General features: G+C 40.0%; 1 protein-coding gene across 2 annotated transcripts; it reads right to left on the bottom strand.

Moving 5' to 3' along the window:
- Window positions 1-835: 835 nt before the first annotated feature.
- tiparp (TCDD-inducible poly(ADP-ribose) polymerase) lies at window positions 836-19,587 on the bottom strand. Of its 2 annotated transcripts, none has more exons than XM_079246340.1 (7): window positions 19,320-19,587; window positions 17,300-18,346; window positions 9,370-9,559; window positions 8,788-8,975; window positions 4,721-5,020; window positions 3,280-3,537; window positions 836-2,204 (listed from the first exon to the last, which is right to left on the bottom strand). In XM_079246340.1, the coding sequence occupies exons 2-7, from the start codon at window positions 18,319-18,321 to the stop codon at window positions 2,015-2,017; spliced, it is 2,148 nt and encodes a 715-aa protein (XP_079102466.1). In that variant the 5' UTR covers window positions 18,322-18,346; window positions 19,320-19,587; the 3' UTR covers window positions 836-2,014. The 2 variants fall into 2 exon arrangements, with proteins under 2 accessions (XP_079102466.1, XP_079102467.1); XM_079246341.1 differs by lacking the exon at window positions 19,320-19,587 and adding an exon at window positions 18,747-18,855.
- Window positions 19,588-27,004: the final 7,417 nt, after the last annotated feature.

Raw genomic sequence — 27,004 nt, 5'->3', positions numbered from 1 at the left:
AATAAAAGGCCTTTTTCTTTATGTTTATTTGATTCTCATTCAAGATATTTTGACAAGAACAACTTCTTATTGTTGGTATAGCCTACACTGTTTCATTTTTTTTAACAGTTTTGGTTTGTGGTGTGGCCTGTGAATTTTTCCATAAAAATAATGTACCTTGACTCAAAAATGGTTGAAAAACACTGAGATATAGAATAGAAAAAGTGCTTACATGCTAGGTTTCAGCTTTTACTATTGAGTCTGCAGGCTGATGTCACGTCTGCTTAATATTGGTCAAACTATTGTTCTCTGCTCAAATGCTTTGTGCTTTTAATAAATTAGGAAGACGTTTTTAGCTGATGTATGATGTAACGTGCGTAACTTCAGTCAGCAGTTCATAACACAGCAGCACTGACTCAGGAATGTTTCTATGACTCATTTTGCAACTCTCTTGGTTTGGGGAACAACATAAGAATACTGCAGTATTTATCTCCAGAAACACTGACACATAATATTTACATTTCAAGTTACATATGAATAAAATCTTCATTATGAAAACCTCTTCTGCAAGTCCCATGTTATTAACCTTTATTAACTACTGACTGGTCTTATGTTTAAAGATTATTTATAGAGGAAATGAAAAAGAATAAAAACATCATTTAAAAATATCTTATGCTCACAGGATATTTTTGATTACCACCGAATAAATTCCTGTCCAGCATCAAGAACACCAAAAAACCCCACACAATTGAAATAAAACACAGATTGGCCATTTGGTCTATTTTTTAAAATTCTTTATTTAATCAATGTTACATTAAACTAACATAAATAAACATTTTTATGAACAAAAGGCACACATTTCAAATATAAACAAAGAGAACACCTGTAAACTTTGTCTAAAAACAAAAACAAACAAAAAAAAACTAAACAAAAAAACAAATTAAAAAAAAAAAATCTACTGTCTCTGAGCAAGAGAGCGGTCAAAAGAGATGAGCTTCACTTGATCTGTTGAAAATAAATGCTGCAGCTCTTTAGCTGCTGCAGCAGCATTAAGTCTCAGCATCAATCTGTACACTCTTCGATCCCCCCCTGAGAGGAGCCAAAGTAGTGGGTGCAAAAGCAAAAAACAGCAATTAGGGGCAGCTTCATGTGAATCCTCTGCCAGGAGGTTTACAGTATGCCAAGGTCTAAAACTCATGTCCATTCTCTGATTGGATAGGCCACAAGATTAATGTCCACCAAAATAATAGATTTAAACACGCAGCACAGAGATAAAACAAAAAAATGGGTTGAAGGCTGGGTAAACACTAAATATAATTAGTGAAAGAATGACAGAAGGGTCAGATTTGCCACGTTGTCACTATGGAGGCCTCTGATTGGTTGGTTGCTGATCATTTAAAATATGAATGTGGCCAGTTGGTTACTGGCAGGACACTAAATGTCGTACAGTGTTTGTGGAGATGTTCATACAAGTTTGTGTACAGTTGTACAACTGAGTCATAATAATGGGACATGGTTTGATTTTGTTCCTGCGTCTGCTCCAAATCAATAAAAGAAGTAAAATCCATTTCTGCCCAGTGATGATCATCAATGGGCTCCTGGTTCATTCTAGTTAATAAAGCATGGTATGCAAGTTCACTTAAGTCAGTTGCAGCTGTTTCAGTTGTCATCCATCTTTGAACACTGGATGAAACAGGTGTTGTCCTTTGCCAGTCCAGTTTTTCCAGTTGAACTGGGTCCGTTGTTTCTTAACGCAGTCCAGTCTGGCTGGATCCAGCTGACAGACCTGGATCGTTGAGTATTTGCAAATGTTTCTCAATCTGATTTCACCAGTTTAAAGTACTAGATGGGTGAAATAGAATCAAGTTATTCTAACAGAGATTTTATACCAACTCTTTAAAACGACAGAGCCAACTTTGTCGATCCGAAATGATCATTTTCATTTTGATCTATCAATTCACTCATCTACCACCTTTACAGACAGCATCCAGACTACGATTTAAAACATTTGCAAATACAAGCCATGACACAGGGCTTATACAGCGACTGTGCTCGGTACCTCCTCGTAGTGAATGATAAAGTAAGGGTAGCTCTGGTCATCGTTGAAGATGACAAAGATCTGGGGGTCCACCCAGTTGTCCACACAAGAGTCATACAGGTCACTAGAAGCATCCCGGGGGTTGATGGGTGGAGGTCGTCGCATGGAGGGATTTCCTACAGTGAACCTGCATTAAAAAAGAGAAGACGGAGGAAATTAATCATAAGTGTAACGACTGCATGACTTCTACTTCTCTGGAAATGTTAAGAAGCCTAATATTGGATTAACAAATGCTCAAAGTACATAAACTTATTGTACTGTAAATATATACTAAATGAAACAACACATTGTATGGAGTCAGTCTTTACCACCATAAATAATAATGTCAAACTTCAGAGAAAGGTAATCCATCAGTCTTCACAGCATTTTCATATGAAGCATATTGAAATAAGGTCATTGTCAGCCTGAGACAAAGACAACGGGAAGACGTTTGGAGCAATGCTTCTGCCTGTGCTGTGGAACAGATTGAACGCAGGTTTAGAGTGAGAGTGAGTGTGTGTGAGTGGAAGGCGGAGAGGGGGGGGTTTCCAAACCACTACACAATTCTCTGGACGCACTACAGACTGTCTGCTGCAGCATAACAAAGGTGGTGATGTATGATGGGTCCAGCCAAATCAGCTGTTTTACATGTGAGGCTGGAGATTTGACTTGCATCTGAAGAAATGGGAGTAGCATGACGCATGGCGTGGCTGAAATATGGTTTATGGAAAAGATACCTCACGATTTTCATGATCCAAATTAATGTTGATGTATTCTGTAAATGTAATCTAAAATTTTAAATGTGTGTGTGTGGTGGGGGGAAGGGGTCAAAAAGAAATAGTTGTTTACGAAGAGGTGTGCACTGAAGGGAACATGCTTGTCAAACACCAAACTCTTCATTAGGGATGGAAAACGATGCAAAACCTCAATAAAACTTGGATCCATAAGGTCTTCATTTAGGATTTAATAAACTATCTCCCCAGCTTCTTTCAAAGCACAGCAAACTGTGGTTTGACTAGCTGTGACATACAACTGGCACAGTCAAAAGCAAAAACAATGACTGCTAGTATTAATAATAAGCTTTTTCCACCATATATTAATCTTTTTTATTGGATTAGACAAATTAAAAAAATAACAAAATGACATAAAGCAATGAGCACGTTTTCTTTTAACAGCCAGGAAAATGGGTTTACTATGTTCTGCACCACAGCTCCCACACTCACCTGCCAGTGAGGACTTTGGCCAGGAACATGCAATGGACTCCTTTGGGTGAGCGCTTGGAGAAATTGTGGGAGTAGACAGCCTTGCGGGCGAAGTAAGAGCCCTGGCCAAACATGGTGGCGTGTTTGCCGCAGACTCGCGGGTCAAAGTTGTGCTTGCAGATGCCCTCCACCACGTCGGCTGAGGTGCCGTGAAAGAGGTGGCGCTCGCTGAGCAGCCGGTCCATCTCTGACATGCGGCGTGACATGTACTCCTTCTTCCTGTTGAAGAAGACGAAAAGTTTGCAATGAGATTATCTCATTTTTAGGGGAAAAAAACAGACAAAAACTGACACAACATACTAAATAACCCATTTTTAATGATGAGGTAATTAAATTGTGTATAGATAAGGGCAACTCTGTTGTTTACATTGACCAAATCCTTGTTTTCTCAAAACAATATAAAACAGAGGTTTATCATTTCTTGAGCAGCACATACATCACATATACAATGCCTATTTGTTTTTTTCATATCAATCAGATGAGCAAAGAAAAGAAAAAATCACTTTGAGTCTATAGGCTGTGACCTACATTTGAACTCCCATGACCCCACAGCTTGTGACTTGACTTCATACACCTACTTGCAATCATGCACCTAATTTCCTGCAACCCAAACTAGGTTTAAAACTTCTCAGCTTCCCCACATATTAACAGCTTATGGCCTGCACACATGCATGCCTATTCACACGTACACACACACACACACACCCCCAGACATCTAAGTAAGCAGTTATAGTTTCGCTGTCATAACCATAGCGTGGGAAAAGGAAATAAGTGAAAACACAGGGGGGGGGGGCATCACTTTCAGAAGTGGTGATTCAAAAAAAAAAAAATATCACAACTGTCAGTCATTGTGAAACTGTGGGGTACCAGTCGGTGTGGGAAGAATTTGAACTTGCAGCTAATAGGACCTGCCATGCTCCAACCACTGTGGTTAGCCTGCTGCGTTCACAACAGGAAAAACATCATCACCAAACTTCTCTACATCTGCTGCGTTCACACACAACTGTCGACTTGTTCTCACAAAGTCCCCCCACAGCTGGTCCCATTTGGCCCGCTTTCTATCGAGGTGTTCCTTCGCTCTTAGTTTCGTATGTTTCTGTGTGCAAAGATGCACAGAGCTGCGTGTGAAATGTTCTCCATAAAGATAAGAGTCCTTCTAGGCTGAAAACTACATATCCAGTGTTTTTAGAAATCATTGCAGCCGAGTTGTGTTAAATAACGCAACCAGAAATATGTGCTAAAGGCAGATGCCACAGCTTCACCACATAGCATGCAAATGAAAACGTGCATGCAAAGAAATGAGCACACACAAAGCCGCTAGCAGCCAACTTACTGACCCCAGTTAGAAAAACGATGTCTGCTAGCACTACACATGTTTGTGCCTCCCTGCCTCTGCTCTCACCTCTTATACTTCTCCCAGAGGAAAGGGTTCTGCACACGCTGGATTTTGATGATCCTGAATTTGGTCTCCGATACCGTCTTGTGGAACAGACTGTACACCGTTCTGTAGCTGCGGTCTTCACGGGACACGGGTACCCGCAGGAAGTCCTGGCTCATCGTCATTGGCAACCATGTTTCTGGAAAAAGGCTGGGCGGGTTGGTGGTTGTTGGCGAGAGGGGATGTGATGCGGAGGGATCCGTGGATGTGGAGGCAGACGAGGAAGAAGACGGGAGAGGAGATAAAGAGAGGCCGCCCAAAGTCCTAGAAAAATAAAAATGAAGCAGAAGGCATGAGAGGTTTTACTGGAAAGATGAGTGTAAAGCACTATGAAATGAAGGAAAATACAAACAAAGCATTCAAATTATTAATTGGTTTCTGTTTCTTCATGTGAAAACTTTTTCCTTTCACTGCTCTCAATAAAAAAAAAAACTACGTCCATGGATCTATAAATGAACCGGCAAATTCACAGAAAACTTTATTTATATTTACAAGGAAAAAAATTATCAAGAGCTGTCATGTGAGTGTCTCGGTAAATAAGCTTCTCCAGCTTTCTTCTTTGTCAGCTCTGAGCTTCAGCAAACAAATCAACCAACAGCAGATCAGGAATGATGATTACCATGATCAAGATGTACCTTATTAAAAAATGTCGCTCCAAAGCTTCCTGTGGAACTACGTGCTTACAACAGTAGTTCTTCATTTGATGTCATTAATCATGGCTGAGGATCGATAAACACAACCCTGCACTGCTGCTTATTTAGGGAAACTACAGTATTAAAATGCAAACCTGGTCTCAAAGTTTGTAATTCAGTTTAAAAGTTCAGGATCATCAGAATCCAGCGACTTAATTAAGCTGTAAATTAGGAGTCATAATGAACAAGAATTAGCAAACTGGGTTTCCAATGATTTAATTTCATAGTTCTTTTTCTGCAGCAAAGTTAATGCACAAAACACACCTTTACAAGATAGAGCTATTTGGATCTGCTACCCTAGATAAAGACCAGTTTAAAGTAACATCCCATTATCAGGAAAACATTCATGCCCGTGATAAGTGTTATGTGAACTTCCTTGTCCCCCTCACTTTATCAGCCTACATTTTCATTTGTTTCAAATAAAAACTGTCCCCACCAATGTGAAACAAAAACCCCCGTCTGCTGCACCAAACCCACACGTCCACACGATCAAAATCATATTCCACCAACAACTGTCAACCATGACAGCCGAGCACTGCGGGGCGGCACCGCTTCACAGCAGCCGTCAGCCACCAAACCAAACAACAGGAGTACGCAAAAATGAAACCCAGACACCAAACAAGACAACAGTAGAGAGGAAAGCGAGTGGGGGTGGGAGAGACAAGAGTGGGAATGAGAGAAAGGTTAAGAATAAAATACCAATTGTGGAACTGTCATACAAGTGACAAAAAAACTATCATGTCTGGCATTTGAGTCAGTAACAGTGGTTTGCCTGTCAAGTTATCACCCTCTAAGTGTAAATGCTGTTAGCTCTATCAGCCATAGGAAAGCGTACATGCGTGAGTGTGTGAAAGAGAGAGAGAGAGAGAGAGAGCATGTTATCGAAAGGCTTTGAGTTAGTATGACAGTTATTCTCATCTGTTTTCTCTCCCTCTCGCTTATCTTGATGGTCCGGTCTCGGTTCCCCTCCCCATGCAATCGATGTCTATTCCCTGTGTGCTTTGAGGAGATCACAGACTGAATGCTACAGAAAACAAGTGTGAAATGAAAAGGGACCGATAACAAGAGAATGATGGAGTTACCTAGAAGGCGAGCACAAAAAAGGAGAAAGATTAAGACAGATAGCATGGGAGGGAGGAGGCAGCTGAAAATAACATCATCAAGAGGCAGAGATGGGAGAGGGAAAGGGAGGAGGGAAGTGAAGGAGGGTGCCAATCAAGCTAATGACCTCAACCTCTAACCGTAGCACAGATTGTCCCTGAAATACACAGACACACACACACACATTGTTTGGCCACTGGAGAGGAAGCTGAACCAACTCCCGATCGTTCAACGAGAAAAAATACATTTTAAAAATTAACGTTAAAGCAAAGAGTTTAATGCTTCCCCCTTGCTGGGACGTTTGGGGGCTTTTTGTCCTCCATTCTGTGACTGTAATCAGATAAAGTGCTTCATCAGCGCAAACACAGAATTAACAGATGATCCTTGAAGTCCCATGAACAAGCCTCTCGATCAACATTCCAGCCCCTTGCTGCAATGTTTAACACTCCTTCACTCTCCAACTTATCTCTGCTGCGCTGTGATCCCAGTCTGGAAATCATTTAGGCCTCCATGGCTGCGCTCTCTATCACCCTCCCTGATTTGAATCGTTCTTCCTCCATCTAGTTTTTCCTCACTTTCCTCAAGCTCCTGCTCTCCATTTTGTCTTCTTTCAACCATCCTGTCTGGGATGGGAACAGTTCATTCTTCCATTTGTTTTGTGGCAGGACACAACGACAGAAGCCTGTTCAGTACAGGAAGTGAAGAAATATAATAGATACAATAATAATGATCTACAAATGGGGGGGAGTAACATGACTTTACTTGCCTCCAATCTGGCCTCATTTGTTTCACAGTGTTAAAAAACAGGAAATGGAGGAGATCGGAGCAACTTAAAAAGCCTACATTAGTAAACTATTGCCTCTACTCTTCTTTTGCTTAATTATCTCATATTTCATGTGTCTTCTTCAGCCTTATTCTGTGCAGGACAGCTGTGTCCCGGTGGCTCTGTTTAACTTGCCAAAAAATCTGAGCTCACATAAGTGTTAATAAGAGTTTTGAGTTCAGCTCAGGCAACCACTGTGCAGCAGCACTGGAAGAGATTAAAGTGGGATGCAGCATTCATTTGGAGCATTCAAAACCTGAATGTGACATTGGCATTGTGTCTAAATGCTAACTCAGGACATTCAGAGAGCACTGGAAGCCAGGGGAAGACAGTGTGCCGCCTATTAGCAAGCCAGTTTTGTGTGCGAGTCATACTGCAAGGACTTTATGTAAAATAAAAACCTTTTTTTTCTAATAGTCAGAGCTGCTTCAGGTCTTAAATATGAAATGATCTTTGACAACAGCAAGGCTTGAGAACTAAACACATACAAGGTTTTGATGGCAAGTACAACAAAAAGCAGAGGAGGGGAGAGAAAAACAGGCAGGGAAGATCAATTAAGTGATTGACCTCTAAAGTGCGGCTGACTACTTTACCTTTCTGTTCATTAGCCTCATTTTTAAACCTCCATGCTTATCAAAAGGTTTCGCTGTTCTGTGTGAAGGTCAATGGACTGTTCAGAAAAAGGAAGCTCTTGGTAGCATTAAAATAGCTTCCACGTAGCCACGTTTCATCCTTTTATTTTACTGGCACAGATAACAGCCAAGTGTGAAGCTCAGAACAGTTAAAACATTACAAAACCCCAGTCCTGGATTTACAACAGCTGCTACTTTCCTTCACATGTTAAAACATCAGAACTGAAGTTTAACACAAAACCTAAAGCTGCCCAGTTTAAACAGGCTTTTTTTTTTAAACAAAGCCCTTGTAATATGATAACATCACTAAATGTTCATCTTAAGACACTCAACTTGCAATATTACATGACTGCATTGTATCAAATTTGCCACCTAATAATGCCAAAACATGGCAGCATCACTGAAGACACATTTTGATTAGAAGTCAAATGAAAATTGTGGATTAAATCTCTTGGAGGAGCCAATTTATCCTAGAATGGTGACATTTGAATGTGCTAATGCTGCTAATATTATATTTCTAATAACAGGGGCATGAAATGCCCCAAAAGACTTGTGTTTTCATTAAGACAACAGTTTAAAACTACAATTTCTTGATTATGACAGTCTAACTAAAGCTGAAGGGAGTTTTATTCCGTCCGCTTCTGTGGATACCTCAGTTAAGACCAAAGTTCTGAATCATTTATGAGCAACCAACATGACAAAAGCCCCAGCATCACACGGCGTTCTCTCCTAACCATAAGAAACTGGTATAACTGGATAAAGTATGCAATAAAGTTCACTTACTGTAGGTGTGGCGTGAGCATAACGGATGACATGAACATAGGCCGCTTCTTGATTTGCCGTCTGAACCCAAAGACTGCATTCTGCTGGAAGCCCTCCCTGATGTTGAGGATATACTGGTTCTGCAGCGTAATGAATCGCACTTCCTTAAGACCCCTCGAACTGGCTTCTTCTATGAGCTTCACCACCGGCTGCAGAGGAAGGGGAAATAAAATGTGGTCAGCAGACTTAAAGACGGTAGACTGATTGGTTTAATTTTCTTTAGCTGACTTCTGAATTCTCATTCTACAAAAAGGCTGAACAAAAAGTCTGGAGAAGAGATTGTCAGCCAAGCTCAACTGCTTTTGAAACAATAGAAAAGCCAAGTTCAGCAGAAGCAGCATCATGAGAAACTCTCACACATGATTATAAAACATTATATTATCTCTAGTGATAGCCATGTCACAAATGTGTGTAAATGTGCTTCTAAATCACTGGCTTCACCATTGATTGATGTGAGCATAGCTATTGTGTCTGGCCTTGTGTTCATTGAGCATGCATAAAAACAAATGCACACAGACACACAAAAAGCAGCGAGTGTCTCACCTCAGAGTACTCCCTCCAGCCAAAGTTGTCTCTGCAGTAGTATTTCCACACTGTGTGACAGCTGGGGGTGGGGTTTGGGTTTGTGGCGGGCATGGGTAGAGGGCTGGGGGGAGTGGTCAGCCGTCTGACAGAGTCGAACTCAAGGTCACAAACTCTCATCGTCCCAAAGTCTAGGGCAAACACTCGACCCCTGAAAGACAAAGTTGAAGCCATTAAACCAGCTGAGTGACAACAATCGGCATGAAAAGAACAAAACGAAACGAAACGATCACACTGTCAGGGTCGGACAACATGCAGCTGTGGTAGGGTGACCTTGCTGCTAAATGGTCACAATTAATATTTCAATCAGCAGCCGTGTGACCAACCTTAATTCGACCCATGTGGCCTGGAGCAAGACCTCCGGTTGCTCAAACAAAATGAGTCACGCAGGATGACAGCATCAAAAACATGACTTGCATGCAAGCCGTATAAGCTGGGCATAATGGGAAACAAACGCTTTCTTAACATCGCATGAACCAGAAAATGTCAGTCGCTTTTATGGTTCCTCAAAAGTTAAATCAAACCAGAACCAATGAGATTCTGTGGAAATTTCCATCAGGTAAGACAGCCCTACAAAGTGCGACGATTCCTGTAGTTTCATACAGTAGCATGTGGTTATAAGTGGAGCTCAAAAGGCTGAAATGTGTTTCGCCACACATTTGCAGTGAGTTTTGTAGCTTTAAGAGATTTTACTGTACTAAGAAGTGCATTTAAGTGGTGTTACTGATCACTTCCACACCAGAGTCACCATCTGTTTAGTAAATAAAGAGAGGAAACATAATCTTATCATGTACATACAACCTCCTTTAACCCCACTCTTGCTCTCGACACGTGAGTCCAAACCATGTTATGAATGTGTGTGTGTGTGTGTGTGTGTGTGTGTGTGTGCACGCGTGCGTGCAAGTGCATCACTCTCAGCAGATTAATTTTCATATGCCCCCCGGGACACCTTTTTCTGGGTTAGACAGTGCACTTACATAAATGTGGGCATCAAACACTGGCACGCTAGAGCATAGAAGGCAGGCAGACACACACTCTCATGGCCATACACGTATACAGATGCAAGTGCCATGCAAAGAGAAAGAAGATACTGATACATGGTCTAATGAAGTTCAAATACGTGGAAATAATATTAAAGAATGTAATGTCAAATGTTAGATATGTATAATACCCCCTGTCTGGAGTGTCTGTGTGTGTCTGTCTCAAACTTTTTGTAAATAAAGGCCAACACCACCAGTGTTTACAGAGAAGCTTAGCAGCAACAGCTAAAACTTCCAATTAATTTGACAGCCTGAAGCAGAGAAATGGGCCCACACAGAAAACATGAGCAGCTTTCTTTCCATGAAGTGTAATCACTGGTCACTCCGATTGCAGAAACAGAAACACACACCAATACGACACACACTAGTTTGTGTCAGGAGGGTGATAATGAGAGCGGCTGAGTCACTTTCCAAAAATCTGTTAATAGACTGATATAAATAGTAGTGATACACAGTATATTTACAGCCTGGACTTCTGCTAAGTCATAGTGTGACTGCATCTCTATAAGAGGAAGAGAAATAGGGGAAATCATTTACTGAGCACGTGCAGAAACAAAATAACAAGTGAGGTGTGAGTCACTGATTAGCAGATCAGCAGATTACTGGAATGACAGGGGTGGTAGATAATGCAGGTGTTCACATGGTTTTCTTTTCTGTCTCTGAACTGGTTTTTTTTTGTTTTTTTTTAAAGAAACTAAATGGTGTTTCAGTTCTAATTTGAGAGTTAAATGCAGCAACAAAAGAGAGAAACAGAAGAGAAAGGATTATGGAAATAGGCAAAGCAAGAAAGCAGCGAGGCAGGCAGGAAAGCGAAAATACGGCTGAAACTAAATGAAGAAGAAAACATCTTCTGCTTCATCTCCGGTCAACACATTCTCTGCTTTGTTTTTCTAATTATTTCTCTTTTAGTTCAGTCTGTCCCCTGTTTCACTGCTTCGTCTGACCTCTCCCCACACACCTCTTTATAGTCTTTTTGTGTGAAGAAGAATGTGCATGCCGTGCACCTGCATGCTCACCTTGCGGTGCAGAACAGTTTCTACACACTATGTTATGAGGACAGGAGATTCAGTATCAGTGTGAGTGTGACAACTCAGCTTTGACTTATGATGCATGCACAAACATTCATGCTTTATTATGAGGAACTCATGTGAACTTTGTCACATTTACAGGCAGTCTCTCCACCTTACCGATCACCTCTGTTTCGTATCGTCTTTCACTGACGTGGTTAATGTAAAACAGGTCTCCAGAGAGTACAGGCAACAATTTTCAAAAGAGTCGCTCTCTCTTTCCTCACTCCCAGACGAGTTTGCACTGTTCTAAAAATAAAATTCCTCTGGTTAAATTAAGTGAACTGAGATTTGGTGCTTTCAGCGCCGAGCCCAATCAAAAGTTGGGGAAAAACATGTAAAGCACACCCAGTTTGGCTAGATTGAAGACCATGCCTGAAATGTTGGGCTGGTCTAACTTTGTGCAGAAGCACAAGCATGAAAGTCCAATAACAAGGCTTTGAAATTCAGAGAGTGACCTCTGAAATTGATTGAGTGGATCAGCAGTGACTGAAAAAGGATGGTGACGTGTAGGAAGGAGTGTTAAGCAACACCTATCTTATGAAAAAAAAAAAATAGGAATGAAAAAAATAGAAACTGCCTTAAGAAAAATGGCTTTTACACACAGTCAAGCTTTCTCACAGCAGCACATATACAGACCCGCATTCCAGCATCGGTTATGCCATTGTGGACGTCACAAATACGGAGTATTCACTGTTTATCACGCACATGCACTCACACACATTCTTTAGAGACTTGTGGACGCACACGCACAGTTCATCCCCGTCACACCTTGATAAGTCAGTCAGTCAACCAAATCTGCTGACGACAGCCTCCTTCCCAAACACACACCGCCATACTGATATTATGGGTAAGTGTTGCTTTCAGGTTAAACATTTAAGTATTCCTCATCTGATTCTATTTCTTTGCTGTGAAGCTGTAACACCAAGTAGAAAAGAAACACAACCACACAGAACAGGATCTACTGTCTCTAGCACATCTTGCATTGTTCCTCAAAGAGTGTCTCTCTGTCTGTTCACACCATTAAGCACATAGTTCAGGGTGTCCTCTTTCAACCTTTCAACCATGTCTTTTAAAACGTTTACAGCTACCTAGAGAGTAAATGAGGACAGTAAACGAGCTAAAAAAGAAAAGGGGGGAAGATTAGTAAATGAGTTTTGAATTGCAAGTGACACTTCAGAGAACATCCGAGCGTGCTAACGATACATAAACACGTATTTCCAATCTCCTCCACTTAAAGCCCTCGAGAGACAATTTAAGAACATTAAAACAGAACAAAAAAAAAAAAAAAAAGGTGGGGAGATAAAAGAAGAGATCAACGACAAGTGTGGTAAGGAAAAAAAAAGAAGGTGCCATGAGGACAAAAGATGGAGGCAGACTCTGACTAATAGGAGACAGAGCGACCCAGACCTCGCCCCTGATTCATGGCATGATCTGTCTGACACGTTATAACATCACACACACAAACACAAGCCATATACATCCAAGCAGATTATTTTGGTAATCTCTCTTTTCCCACACACACAAACACACATCCTTGATTTTTTTCCTTCTTTTATTTCTTTTGATTGAGGTAACATGAAATCCCCTGCAATATAAACACATATATGGACACATACAAACACACACACCTTGGTGTCAGGTCGCTCTGCCCTTGGCGCTTGGTGACTCTGTATGTCAGTTAATGACAAGCTAGGCTTTTATCGCATGGCTGACAAAAGAATCTGTTCCCAACACACACACACACACACACACACACACACATACATGAGTGAGAAATGCATGTTTTCCTTTTGGCAATGCAGAAATAAGCCACATGTTTTAGAAGCCCTTCAGTCCACTCATATACAAAGATTAACAGGAAACTGGCTTAATCACGAGTGACATGGTTGACAATTTTTCGTTTTTATTAATCAGCACACCATTGGATGAGCCAAAGAGGAAATAAAGGCGATACTACTTTACACTTTCCTACTTCTCATACACACACCGCAACCAGTTAACAAGCAACCGCAGAGCGGAGGATTATTACTGTATAACTTTTTGAAGCAATGACTGGGACATTCTTCCTTCTTGCTGAGGTCATGACTAACGGATTAGTCAAACTGCCATCCCTGCTTATCATATGGATGGGATTAACCTGTGCTATGGATCATGCACACAAGGGAACAGCTCAGCTACCGGACACACTCACGTACGCATGCTCTCATAGTGCACTACATAATTAAATGCAGATAGGCGAAAACGACTGTACGTCCACTCCACTCCTGCTGCAAGCACGCATCAAGAGGCAAAAAAAGGCCTAGGTTTCCATATCAACAGTAGGACTTTTTAAGTCATCTGCTGCTCCTTATATCAATAATGATGTTATCATTTGGCTGTAGTAACCACGGTGCTGCTTGGAAAGACAAGCTGGTTTGTGTTACCCAAGAGAAGAAGTTCTCACACACACCCAGAACCACACAAAGCTTTTCTAGGCAGAACTGAGTGTTGAACAACCAGATGAGAAGAACCCTGACACAGCTTACTGACTTTCTTTGGCTTGTTTGACAGGCTGTTCTGCTCCAAGAGCCTGAAATCAACAGTAAATCTAGTAAGTTATTGTCAACATTTAACAGAAACTATCTACTTAATAATACTGGAATCCAGCAGGGAGCGGCTCACCACTAATTTGTGTTCTAGCTTGTAGAGCTAATCAACACACACACACACAACGAAAATCTTTTAAAGGCTAAATGTGGAAAATAAAAAAGATAAACAAGTAAAACCACTGAAACTGAAGAGTTATAGTTACCAATTAAAAGTTTTACATAACAAATGTTTGTATGTCGTCACTTTAATAGTTGCTAGACATGCAAAACTGTATTTGGCTCACGGATCTAATCAGTCTGATACTTTGGTGATATTTAATGTTAAAACATTTACTTTTATAATAAAGAAAGTCAATGCTAAGATTGTCTGACATAGAACAAATACCAGCTTAAATAGCATAAAAAACTAACTCAGATAATCTGCTCTTAAATATAAACACAATTTAAAATTACAAATTGACAGTGGGTTATAATGAATAATAATAACAATAATAATAATAATAATAAAAACTTTACCAAATCTATAAGGCAAATTTTCCTGGCATTTCTAGTTTTAGCCTAAGTTTTAGTTGTGTGAGTGTGACCCATTCAAAAAAAATCTGGGTTGACTCCACCAGGTGCATATCCTGTTTGTGAAGCAGTAACCACTTTGCATAGAGGTTTTAGCTAAATACATGCAACAACATGTAAAAGGCATGGATGCATACACATCTTTGTACACACATGCAAACCTGTTTCACTTTGAGAAAATAAACAACAAACCACTTTTGCTGTGTTAGTGACTGGGTTAATACTGACTACAATATTAACCTGATTAAAAAAAAAACCAAAACATATACATGTATATACATATATGTATATACATGTATATACATATATATATATACATATATGTATATACATGTATATACATATATATATATACATATATATATATATATATATATATATATACATATATATATATATATATATATATATATATATATATATATATATATATATATATATATATATATATATATATATATATATATATATACATATACATATACATACACATATATATATATACATACACATATATACATATATACATATATATATATATATATATATATATATATATACATACACATATATATATATACATACACATATATACATATATATATATATACACATACACATATATATATATACACATATATACATATATATATATATACATACACATATATACATACATATATATATATATATACACATATATACATATATATATATATATATACATATATATACACATATATACACATATATACACACATATATACACACATATATACACACATATATATATATATATATATATATATATATATATATACATACACATATATACATATATATATATATATACACACATATATACATACATATAAATATATATATATACATACACATATATACATACACATATATACATACACATAATATATATACACATATATACATATATATATATATACATACACATATATACATACATATATATATATATATACACATATATACATATATATATATATATATACATATATATACACATATATACACATATATACACACATATATACACACATATATACACACATATATATATATATATATATATATATATATACATACACATATATACATATATATATATATATACACACATATATACATACATATAAATATATATATATACATACACATATATACATACACATATATACATACACATAATATATATATATATATATATATATATATATATATATATATATATATATATATATATATATATATATATATATATATATATATTTAAAGATTAAACCTATAAATAATAAACCCTATGAGAGGGGTTGAACAGAGAATAAAGCAACCTTGTGCAGAATAAGGTCAGTAAAGTTTGGGTGAGTTTACTCATTGTGTGCGAGTGCTCATGTGTAAATACGCTCTCATACGGCACAGTTTCATAGGAAGCAGTACGCGCTCTTTTATGTCACCCCACTGAGGCATGCCAAGTACTTGCATGACGTGTATGCATGCGTGTGTATCTACTGGGTGTGACAGAGTGAAAGGGAGGTTTATCTGCATCTCCTAAAAGGCGTGCGTGTGAGCACAGCAAGCCACTTAGCTTCCCTTTGCAGCCTATTCGTGCAAACGTCTGCACGCCAAACCGTGTGTGTGTGCAGATGCGCATGTTTATAACTGAAAGGGAGGGGTGGGGTGTCAGGGGTTGACAAGCACGTCTGTGTCACTGACCGCACAGCTCAACTGAGGGTCAGGGAAGTTCACAGCTTTCTGTCATGAGGGCTGTAAATTCTGCTGTGAACGGAGCCACAGCCAATCAGACGGCAGGGCTTGGAAGCAGGGAATACAGGAAGCAGATAGCAGGTATCAGGACTGAGGGACAGAGTGTCAGGACATGACAGCTGCTCAAATAAAGTGATAGACGGAGGCTGCACATTAACTAAAAGGCACATGAAGGTCAAATACACCAATACCCACTCTTCACACACACAAAGGTTCGACTTCTTGATCAGCATGTCGGAAACAGCTGGAGGTTTGATGTTTTCAGCTTGTCACTGTTGGTGAAACCAAAGAGGGAACTCAGTCGGCTGAGGTCTACTGTTTCCCATACACCAAACCAGAAGTGGCTGATCACTCGCAAGCAGCCTATCAACTTACTGCACTGTTGTTGCCATGTCACAAATATCTATCAATTTACCATAAAGAAGTCTTTTCAGCAGTAATTAAAATGTAACAATATACACCAAATGTACTGAACTTTCTAAACGCTCATCAGAATGAGGACTCTTCCTGGACTTGTTCTGTTTCATTATTAGCCTCATATTGTGGGATTATTATACATCTGATTTCATCCTATTAAATATTTAAGAATGATGCTGGTAAACAAGCGTATAAATTGTGGTTTCAGTTCATTTTTATTTTCAGATGAAAATAATTTGCTCCCTTGGCTACTCACCCAGGTGGTGGAGATCAGAACAATAAAGGTTCTCTTACTGCCACCCCTACCTCCACTAAAAGTATTGTGTATCTCACCGCAGGGCATGCCTTTATAGATACAGAATAATACAGCCTATAGGTTGCAGAAAATACTGGTGGAGATACTTACTGAAATTTGAGCCTGACTTGCTCATTGTCAGGGTTGCAGTACAGTCTCTCCAGCTGTTCCTGGGAGTCGTCTGCTATGCTCTGCCATGTCTGACTGCTGCTCTTGTGGATTTGCCAGTGATATGGCAGGACAGTGTGGTGGTGGGCACAGTCATTCCCATAAACACATTGTCCTCGGAGGAAATGAACACAAATGTCCACCGAGTCTAACTGGTGTGTGTGATACTGGAGCTGAGTGAGCAGCTCAAAAACCAAATCCAGGGAGGCCTCTTCACTTTTATCCTGAAATAGCTCTCCTTTATCGGGCTGCAGGAAGAGGGAATGGGGGTCCTGGATTCCAGTGCAGTCTTTGACTGGAAGATTGTTACCCCCAGAGGTTAAGAGGTCTTTGCTTTTGATGGCCCCCTCCTGGTGAGGAGCCTGGGGTGCAACTGCGGGAGGTATATCTCTGTCCGGGGTTGTATTTGTCTCTGAGTTCCCCGCCGCCCTGAGGCCGGGTTTCAGCTGAAAACAGTCGGGTGTCGAATCGGAGATCTTTGCTCGCTTCCCTCTCCTTTCCGTCTCCTCCAGCTCCGCAGTAGTATCGCTTATTTCCACATCAACGTCGCGGCTTATCAAGCCCGTTTCTCCGGTCGCAGCTGTGGCATCTTCAGCAGCTGCGGGGCCTTTCAGACACACCTGATCCACGCAGTTCTGTTTCACCACAGCGGCCGTGCACAGATTGCCCGGAGTCCGGCCCGACTGGTTCCGAGGAACGAACACCCCGTCCCCAGAGACCAGAGTATCCGTGCTCAGTAACGAGGTCAGTATGGGATCCTCCAGGGCGCGGTGGAGGCATTTTGCATCCAGTTTCCTCTGTTTCTTCTTAAAATAAGGTTTAACCAGAGGTATTTTGTCCGTCAGCCCCACAATCGGTTGTTCCGTGAATTCCCCCCCTTGGTCCATATTTAAACTCATATCCAAGGAGATCCCAGTCGGTACACCGTCTGCGGATTTCTGGAGAATGTGCAAAGTTTTATCCATGATCTCCACCTAAACCCCGACAGTCCTTAAAGGAAAGGAGAAACAGAGAAAGAGGTAGTCATCAAAGATGGCTATAATCATATCTTAGTTTCCAAGGTGAAGTCATCTTGGTGCAAATGATTAAAAAGGTTGGCGAACTATTATGCCACACGGCCGCAGTAAAATAAAAACTTTCCTGGAAAGGAAAACCGCCTGTCTACGTGCTGAAACGAAACTCCCCCACCAACCAACAAAAACTAGCCTATATAATGGTCTGATCCCAGGATGACCCCCCCCCCCCCCCCCCCCCCCCCCACACACACACACACACGTAACGCTACAGACACCACACACATTAGTCCTTGTAGGAATATTACAGCAACAGCTTGTTACACCGATTCTCGTTTAGGAAGCAGGAAAAGGCAAGTGAAGCGGAAAAATATTACCTAATCCTGCTGCAGGGAATTTGAGCCTCGGATTAATCATATTAAACGCGAACACGTCTTTTTCTTTTACGCTTGTGTCTTTGGTCTAACGTCATGCCCGCAATTACAGCTCCGAATCCACACAAGAGCGATACAATCACGAGTGTAACAAAAACCCCACTCTCCATGGGGACTATATTTTGATCACGGGAGTCCGATACGCAGACTCTGCCGTCTACGTGCGGCTTATATCGCTGCCCGAGCAAGTTTGCACGTAGGCTACAGCTGACACACACAAACACAAACACACACACAAGAGTACTGCAGCGGAGTGGCGATAAAAGACAAACAGGGCACCCCCGGAGCTTGAGTTTACCACCCGTTGCAGCAGCTTTTTCTATATGAACACACAGAGACGCGGAGCTTCGCGGACTACAGGTAAAAACGCTTTATTTTAAAAAAAAAAAAAAAAAAAACTAAGAGAGAAGCCTGCCTACGTATGCTGGATGATATGTTGTAGCGGGTTCCCACGGTCCATTTCCAAACAAACAACCTCTTTCTGCAATTCTCTTCACGCCACAATAAAAACCCTACCTGCGCGATAAAGTCCACCCCTCTCCCCCCAGTCTCGACACTCTTTGGTGGAAAAAATCCAGTGTGTACATCGGCGGAGCTCCGTATCCAGACTGGAGAAAATAGCCTGGTATCCGTGTCCTAACTAGACAGTGCTCCTGTCTCCTTCTGTTCTTTTCCCCGCCGTTCTCATGTTGTTCCTTTATTTCATTCTTCCCGTGCGCCTCTTTGTATCCTTGATCAGGACAGAAAGGCGCAGAGCAGGCAGAAACGACAAAGAACCAAGCGCCGCTCTGGCGTGAGACGCTCTGCTTGCCTCCCGGCTCCGCACGTCTGAAGCCCCGCCCCCCTAACCGGTTAGGGGCGGGGCTGCGCTTCAAACAGCGGGAGAGAGTCGTCTGGTGGTAATCGAGAGAAGCTGCAAGGGGGTGTGGGGAGCTTGGGGGAGGGTTCATACCGGCACCGGAAGTAGTCCAATAAAAGCAAATTGGATGGCATTACAACATGGTATAAAATCTTCAAAGCAAACTACAACTGGTGATGGAAAAATAGCAAAGCCCTCTTTTTCTCTTATGCAAGTAGCTGTTTAAGCTCTGTGCTGCATTTAAGACTTTAACAATAAGTGATGTTACCATGAGGATTATAATAGTGATGTTACCATGCTGAGCCATAAGTTGTACAGCTGTAGCTGACCTGTGATAATTATTTTGCCAGATAATTAATTATTCTTTCGTTAAAGGATGGGGATACAGAATAATTTTTCTGCCAGATAAGTAAATAATGAGTAATAAATTTTATGCTAATTTAGTATAAATTTATATATATATATATATATATATATATATATATATATATATATATATATATATATATATATATATATATATATATATATATATATATATATATATGTTAGTGTTTTGGTAGCCTCACCCTGTCTTGTGAAACTGTCGCATCACATTTTCAAGAGAGTGTAATGCTTACTGACTGCATGTTGAGTCAGCTTCCCTCTCCTGCCTGTTTTACCAGAAGTAGGTTTTTAGGAACCTGCTATGCTGCATGGTGCATCAGTTTCGGCTTTTCAACCTGGTCAACAGTTTCTAGCTTCCTAAAAACACTGCTCTTCAATTACAACATGAAAATGGAAATATTATTTTGCAGCATATAAACAGAGGACTTTAACAGACATGCTGGGTGTGGAGAGAGTTGTCCTTGGCATCACAGCTGAATACGTGATCAGGAATTTATCACATAGGAAGAGAACAGTCATGCAAAATATTTTGCACTTTTCCTATTGTTCCATACAGAGAAATAACAGGAAATTAAAGCAAATTTATTTTCCCTTCTCGGATCCCTGTATGAGTCACTGTGGAACTGAACAGGTTATTCATAAGACTAATTACCTATTAATAACCTTCTCAACACCATTTAAAAATGCATGTGTTTTTACATCTCCAGCCATAAACCTTCCGAACCTTTGAGACTCTGAATTATTTATTCATCCAAGAGGTTATTTTTACAGGCCACAGTCTGTGGTTCAAGAGGTCAGAGATGAAGAGAAAGACATACCCAACACATTTTTGACAAACACTAATGCAGTTCCAGGCTTGGTAACAGGGAAATTACAGCCTGGCTTTTGAAAACGCTGGATTGCTGACGTATATGAGAATAATTACCTGGTTGCATACCAGTGGATCAGGAGCATTCCACCCTAGCTGACATGCATAGCGACGTCCTATTGTTCAAGTTATGACTTGTCTCAGAGGACGCCCTCTAAAAGAGATACCTGCCTGCCAACTCAGGCTTGCTTAAAGTCTCACAAAAGTAGGTACGTGATCTCAGCACATGAAACAACAAGCACTGAGATGATCCTTTAATACATGTGGGAAGGAGTGCTGTAATTAAAAGAGGTAAAAGGTTAAAACCTAATTAAACATGACAAGACTATAACAGTAGAGAATTAAAAAAACAAGGGGGCAAAGTACTGTAGAGTATTGGGAGTATCATTAAAAAAAATTAGATCAGTTACGAACACTCATGTATACAGGATAGTTCTCAGGCTCAGATACTTGGCTTGAAGCTAAACCTGTCCCTGTGGGCAAACATCTGCACTTGCTTCCCTGAAAAAGAGGTGAAAGGTCAGAGCATTGATCTGGAGATTGTCAGAAACAAGAATGAAAACCTGGGTCTGTTGTTGCCAAATAAAAGGGACTATAAACCGATTCTACAAACCTAAAGGGGTCAAGGTGCCACATGTTAGTTTCCACCCTTTAAATCTTATCTGTTTGCATGCTTACACACAACATGATTACTGTGGAGGAATCAGTGACACGACTGCAGCCTTGACACACCTAAGAAAATAGTGCCTTAACATGGAGACATAAAGAATACTTTCTTCCTCTTTTTTATTTATTTTTATTTTTTACTTGACTGGCTGGCAATCTTGTGATTTTTCTCTGATTTTAAGCTATTTGGGATGAAATGTGTAGCATGTAGTCTTTATAGAAATCTGTCAAACAACCACGTCCACTTTAACAACACACCATGTCACCATGGAAACAGTTCTAATGGAATTAGGAGTTGCATTTCTATTGTTATCGACACAAATTTAATTGTTCAGTTAAAGTTGCGGAAAGAATTAAAAAAAAAAAAGTCCATACTAACATGCAGGAAGGGATGAATGCTGAATGAGCCTCAGTTTTGACACAAATTAATTCAGACATTGTTACATCACTTGTTGGAGACCTGTCCAGGAATATACCTGCTTGATAGCAGCTGGGATAGACTCCAGCGCCCTCCCTGCAACCCTGTATCGGAACAAGGGGACTGATGGTTTCTTCTTTTTAAATGCAAACGCATCTATGTCACATGGTGTTAGGTCATATCTGTTTCATGTATGTCTATAGGACCATGTTGTTTGCATATTTTGACAAATGTGTTGAAAAAGATGATAAAAATTAAGGAAGAATAGGAGGTTGTGTTCATGAAAAAATGCAGGATTTCAATTTACTATATGAAAATGATGAAGGTAAACAAAATCTAACATTCTGTCAGCTGAACAGTGATCCAATCCATTTTACATATCTTAATGCTTAAGTATCACTTATCATTCCCATGTTTCTACTGCTCTTTATTTTTCTGAATCAGATTTTTCATTGTTGTATTTCTACATTTGGGGCTTTTGGACCACAGAAACCTTTTCATCGTTACTGCAACTATTGGAAGCTGTTTCCCTTTCCTTTTGTGTCCACGCTGCAGGAGTCAGAGCTGATTGTAGTTCAGAGAACTGGTTTTGCTTTCCGAGCTTGAAGGGAATCCTCTGTGAAGCACCAGTACGATAATTTGTTGCTGCTATTAGTTGTTAGATGACAGCCTATAAGTGTAGGATAATTAGTTGAAGAAATTAGTGGAAGTTTGGAGCCAAACCTATAAAATAACCCTATCAACACTGGCAAAACGTCAGTCATATGCAAAGTTGTCAACATTTGCATCACACAATGTAATCAGAGTAGATAGGAATGGAGCAATAGTTGTCTAATTCTTTAATGAGCCCATTTGAAGGAAAATCATCCTGCATCATAGTTGTAGGGTTTTAGGATTCTCCCACCCACTACCTGGTGTTCAATCACTTAAGTATTTTTATCCATGATGCTAATGTGACTAGAGAGGAACCCTATGGTGTTGTTCACAGATCTTTCCTTTCCTTTAAGCTGTTTAATCAGAACATATTGTTGTAAAGTAAGCAAACTGTCTAAATATTCCTTCAATCATTTTTAATCTTCACTAATAAGATAGAAAGCAACTTGAGTGACTCTTAGTTTTTTTTATGACAAATGATCCAGATATGTGTAACCTCCAACACCCACAGCAGGTACAATATTTTGTGACTCAGTTTGTATCATTTTGCAAGATCGAAACTGCTTCTATGTGTTTTATGGCACCTTTGAGCTCAGTCGTGACCTTTTCTTATGAGTAATTTTTCTGTGTGAAAGATTAAACGCCATGATAAAAGAGGCTTACAGATTGGATGGAATGACTTGAATGCTGGGAAAGTCAGTCACAAGCAATCCCAGCTGGAGATGAGAATGTGGTGAAATGATGTGTGTGATGGTTTTCCTTTTCATTCTTTGATAAATCCAAACAGCACATTAGATTTCAATTTTGTTTGTTACCAGGAACAGAGAAGCTAGGTAAAAGTCACAGTGTCATTAAAATAGGGCTAAACATAGCCTTGAAGAGAAAACAAAAAACATACCCACATTAATGCATGTCTTACCAGTCTAATCTAAAACATGTAGTTTCAGGTCACTGGTTCAGTTCCTGCAAAACTATAAACACAGCCAGTATGGGACAGGTAGTATCCCTGCAAACTTGACAGCAGCCTGCTTGCGCCACATTGATCTGATGGATAACAGAAAAAAAAACCAAAAACTCAACATTTGATTTTCTTAATTGAAATAAAGTTTTACCTTTTGAAGGCTGGGTTAGTCATTGTGCTCAAGTCTCTCCTCAGTAGTTTTGTGGTTTGCTGAGGGATATTGTCCTGATTTGTTATGTATAATCATGATACTTTTTGGTGAAAGTTCCAGTAAGCACATGCCTTATCAACAGGCAAGAAAGCCCACATATGGACAATAGAGAGGTATACTGAATAAGTCAGGTGCTTTTGCTTTTCTTTTTGTTTAGCCTTGAACTTTTTAGCCGATTCAGAGTCCTGTGTTTGATTATCCATCCCATTTCTATACCCTCCCCCTCCCCCAATCCATTTCAGGTTTGTTGGGGGCTGATCTGTGTCCCAGCTGCTATCAAGCATGAGGGGGAGTACATCCTAGACAAGTTGCCCATCGATCACAGGAATAACACAGAAACAAACAGGAGAAAAACCATTGCATTCTCTAAATCAGTCCAAGGGTGGATTTTGATGCATAAATTAACTTAATATGCATGTTTTTGGACTATGGAGGCTGGACCACTGAGAGAACCCACACATGCATGGAGAAAGCATTTGAAGTCCACTTTGCAGCCCTTGATAAGGTTAAGATTTTTAAAAAACAAAAGCCATGTTTAGTTTGGTAGTATTTTTCAGTAACAACAGAACAAAAGCCAGGACCCAAAGTATTTTAAGTGAGAGTTGTAATGAAACAATATGATCACTGCTATAATGTTATTTACATGAACAAGATTTACTTCTGTCAGCTGTTAGATGCTTCAGAAAGACACAATTGCTGTGACTAATTACAATGTTTTCTTCTCTACTGATGTATGGTGGCACCAGAGATCTCTCTCATCTATTGAATCCTCTTTCAACATGGTTCAGGATCACTCTGCACAATGATTATATTACAGTCACTCTAAAACACAAAACACACATCATTCTCTCCGTGATCTAACCAGTCAGGCTACCTGTAAATGTATCCCACCCTCTTTGTCTCTGACGGCACTATGTTACCCAAAATAACTAGCAAAACAATGAGAAAGTGGTTGTTTAAGTGGAATCTTAAAATACCAGCTATGGTTTTTGTTTGTATTTGTGCGTGTGTGTAATTAGTTTTGCACAAACACTCCTCCATGCGCTTTCTGCACACCTGCAATTGCGTCAGACTGAGGATATGAACCTTCTTACACAGTGAGCTGTGGGCCCTTGTACAGTTTTAGAGCTCAGTCACATGTGGCAGCATGTGCATTAGTGCTTCGTTTGCAGTTGGAATGCTGCCTTAGTTCTTGGGAGGCAGTGGAGGGTGAAATCACCACAACTTTCATCCTCTTTAGAGGCATTTACTTATCCTTCCTTTAGCAAGTATTTCATAAAACAAAGGACAGGACAAATGCAATTTCTTCAAATAATGGTAGCGCTGCAGAGAAAAATTTCTAGTGATCAAAGTTATATTGAGGAACATATGGGTGTCACACTGCCCCCTGCCACCATTAATGTCTGTAATCCATCTAATAGCTATTAAGATATTCCAATCTGACCAAAGCATTGGACTTTCACACTGATTAACTTACTGACAGGAATTGCAAGCAAGGGGGCCGTTATGACTCCAACTGCATTCGTGCAGTTCACTCATGGTATTGATGCTTCCAACCACACATTAACCTTTTGAAGGAACCATTTCAGAGTCACATACAATCTGCCCAAGTGGACCCCTAAAGGTGAGAATGACCTACTTGCACAGAGGTACAAAGCATGGTATCAGGGCTCTCTGCTACCTTGGAAACATAGCAGGAATCCATTGATGTGTGTGTTTGTAAGAGTGTGTGCTACGGTGGTCTCTTTGATGATCAATTCCAAGAGTTTGGCATTCGTGTATGTTTAAGGTTCAAGGAGAGCGGGAGAAAAGAGAAAGAAGAAAGAAAGCGGAGAAAAGGGAGACAGGGAGGAGCAGAGGAGAGGTTAGGGTCAGCTAAACAAAAGGCTCTTTGGCTACAGTTCCCTGGGTCAGGGCTTAGAGGGCAGGAAGTGGTGGAACAATATCCGGCACTTCAGGTTAGGACCTCCCACCCCTAACAATCTTCAGGCTGTCTCCCTCACATACACACACACATAGGTCACCCAGTGTGCCTTGACAATGTATGTTGATCAAAGGCAAGCTCAGGCTTTTGGGGTGGGGGAGCGTTATAAGAGATTAGAACAGAAGGGAGTTATGTGTGTGTTCATGTGTGCTGTAGGCGAGCAGGTCTTGGGTTATTTCCCTAAAGCCTGCAATTCCTTAGTGTCAAGGGTACTGGGTCAGATCTTATAATTACACACCTCTCCTTCAGTTACTGCAAGGTATAGTTGCAGATGTAGCCACACCAAAAAAATCTCAGAAAATCAAAAACGTTTCATTTTGTGTACATCTATTTGATTGATGGACAGCCGCTCAACAAGATGAACAGTGGCCTGATCCTCTTGCTCCAATTACATTAAATTCAATCAATACAAAACTATTTCCAAGCAGTGGTCTGACCCATAAAGGAAAGAAAAATGGAAAGAGGTCCTCAGGAATTCTTTTCATCAGAGTACGTTGTTTATTCTTTCATGTCTGTGAGTATTAGCTATGTTTATTGTCCAGAAGCAGCAGCAGCTGATTGTTCATGTGAAGAGTCATATGAGTAAGAGTCTGAAATGATTCGTATTAGGCATTTCGGTCTGCCCTTATGTTCATCACCTCTTTTACACACACACACACACACACACACACACATACACACACAAAACGCTTGAAGTAAGCATACATTCCTCGTGCTCTTTTTCAGTTTTACATACCATAGACTTAATTTATAGGACAAATTAAATCCATCCCAACACACAGGACCCAATGAACCCTTGTTCCAGACGCAACATGACACCTAAAGGTCTTGTTTTCATGACCAAGTCAGTAGTAGTTTGGCAAAACATATGGGACATTTAAAGCAAGTTGGTTTAACATAGTGTCTGGTGTTGCTGGTCAAACTCTAAGAACATTAGGTCCTACATTTCCCAGGAGGCTACTTGCAGTGGATTATGGTTGACATTTTATACGCCCATGCCGTTCAATATCATGGACATACTTGGCCTGTCAGGATTTTGTTTAGGTGTTTCAAATCATGGAATGGCACAAGATAGCATATGTAGAGCAATTTGTTACATTTCAGATGGAAAAACTACCATTGCATGACCTATAATGTGTAAATGATGGCACAGAATAAATGTGCCGATTGATGCCCCAAAACGTAATCAACTT

This window comes from Telmatherina bonti (genome assembly GCF_933228915.1).
Source record: "Telmatherina bonti genome assembly, chromosome: 9".
Lineage (NCBI taxonomy): Eukaryota > Metazoa > Chordata > Actinopteri > Atheriniformes > Telmatherinidae > Telmatherina > Telmatherina bonti.
This window is presented reverse-complemented; position numbering and strand designations above follow the sequence as displayed.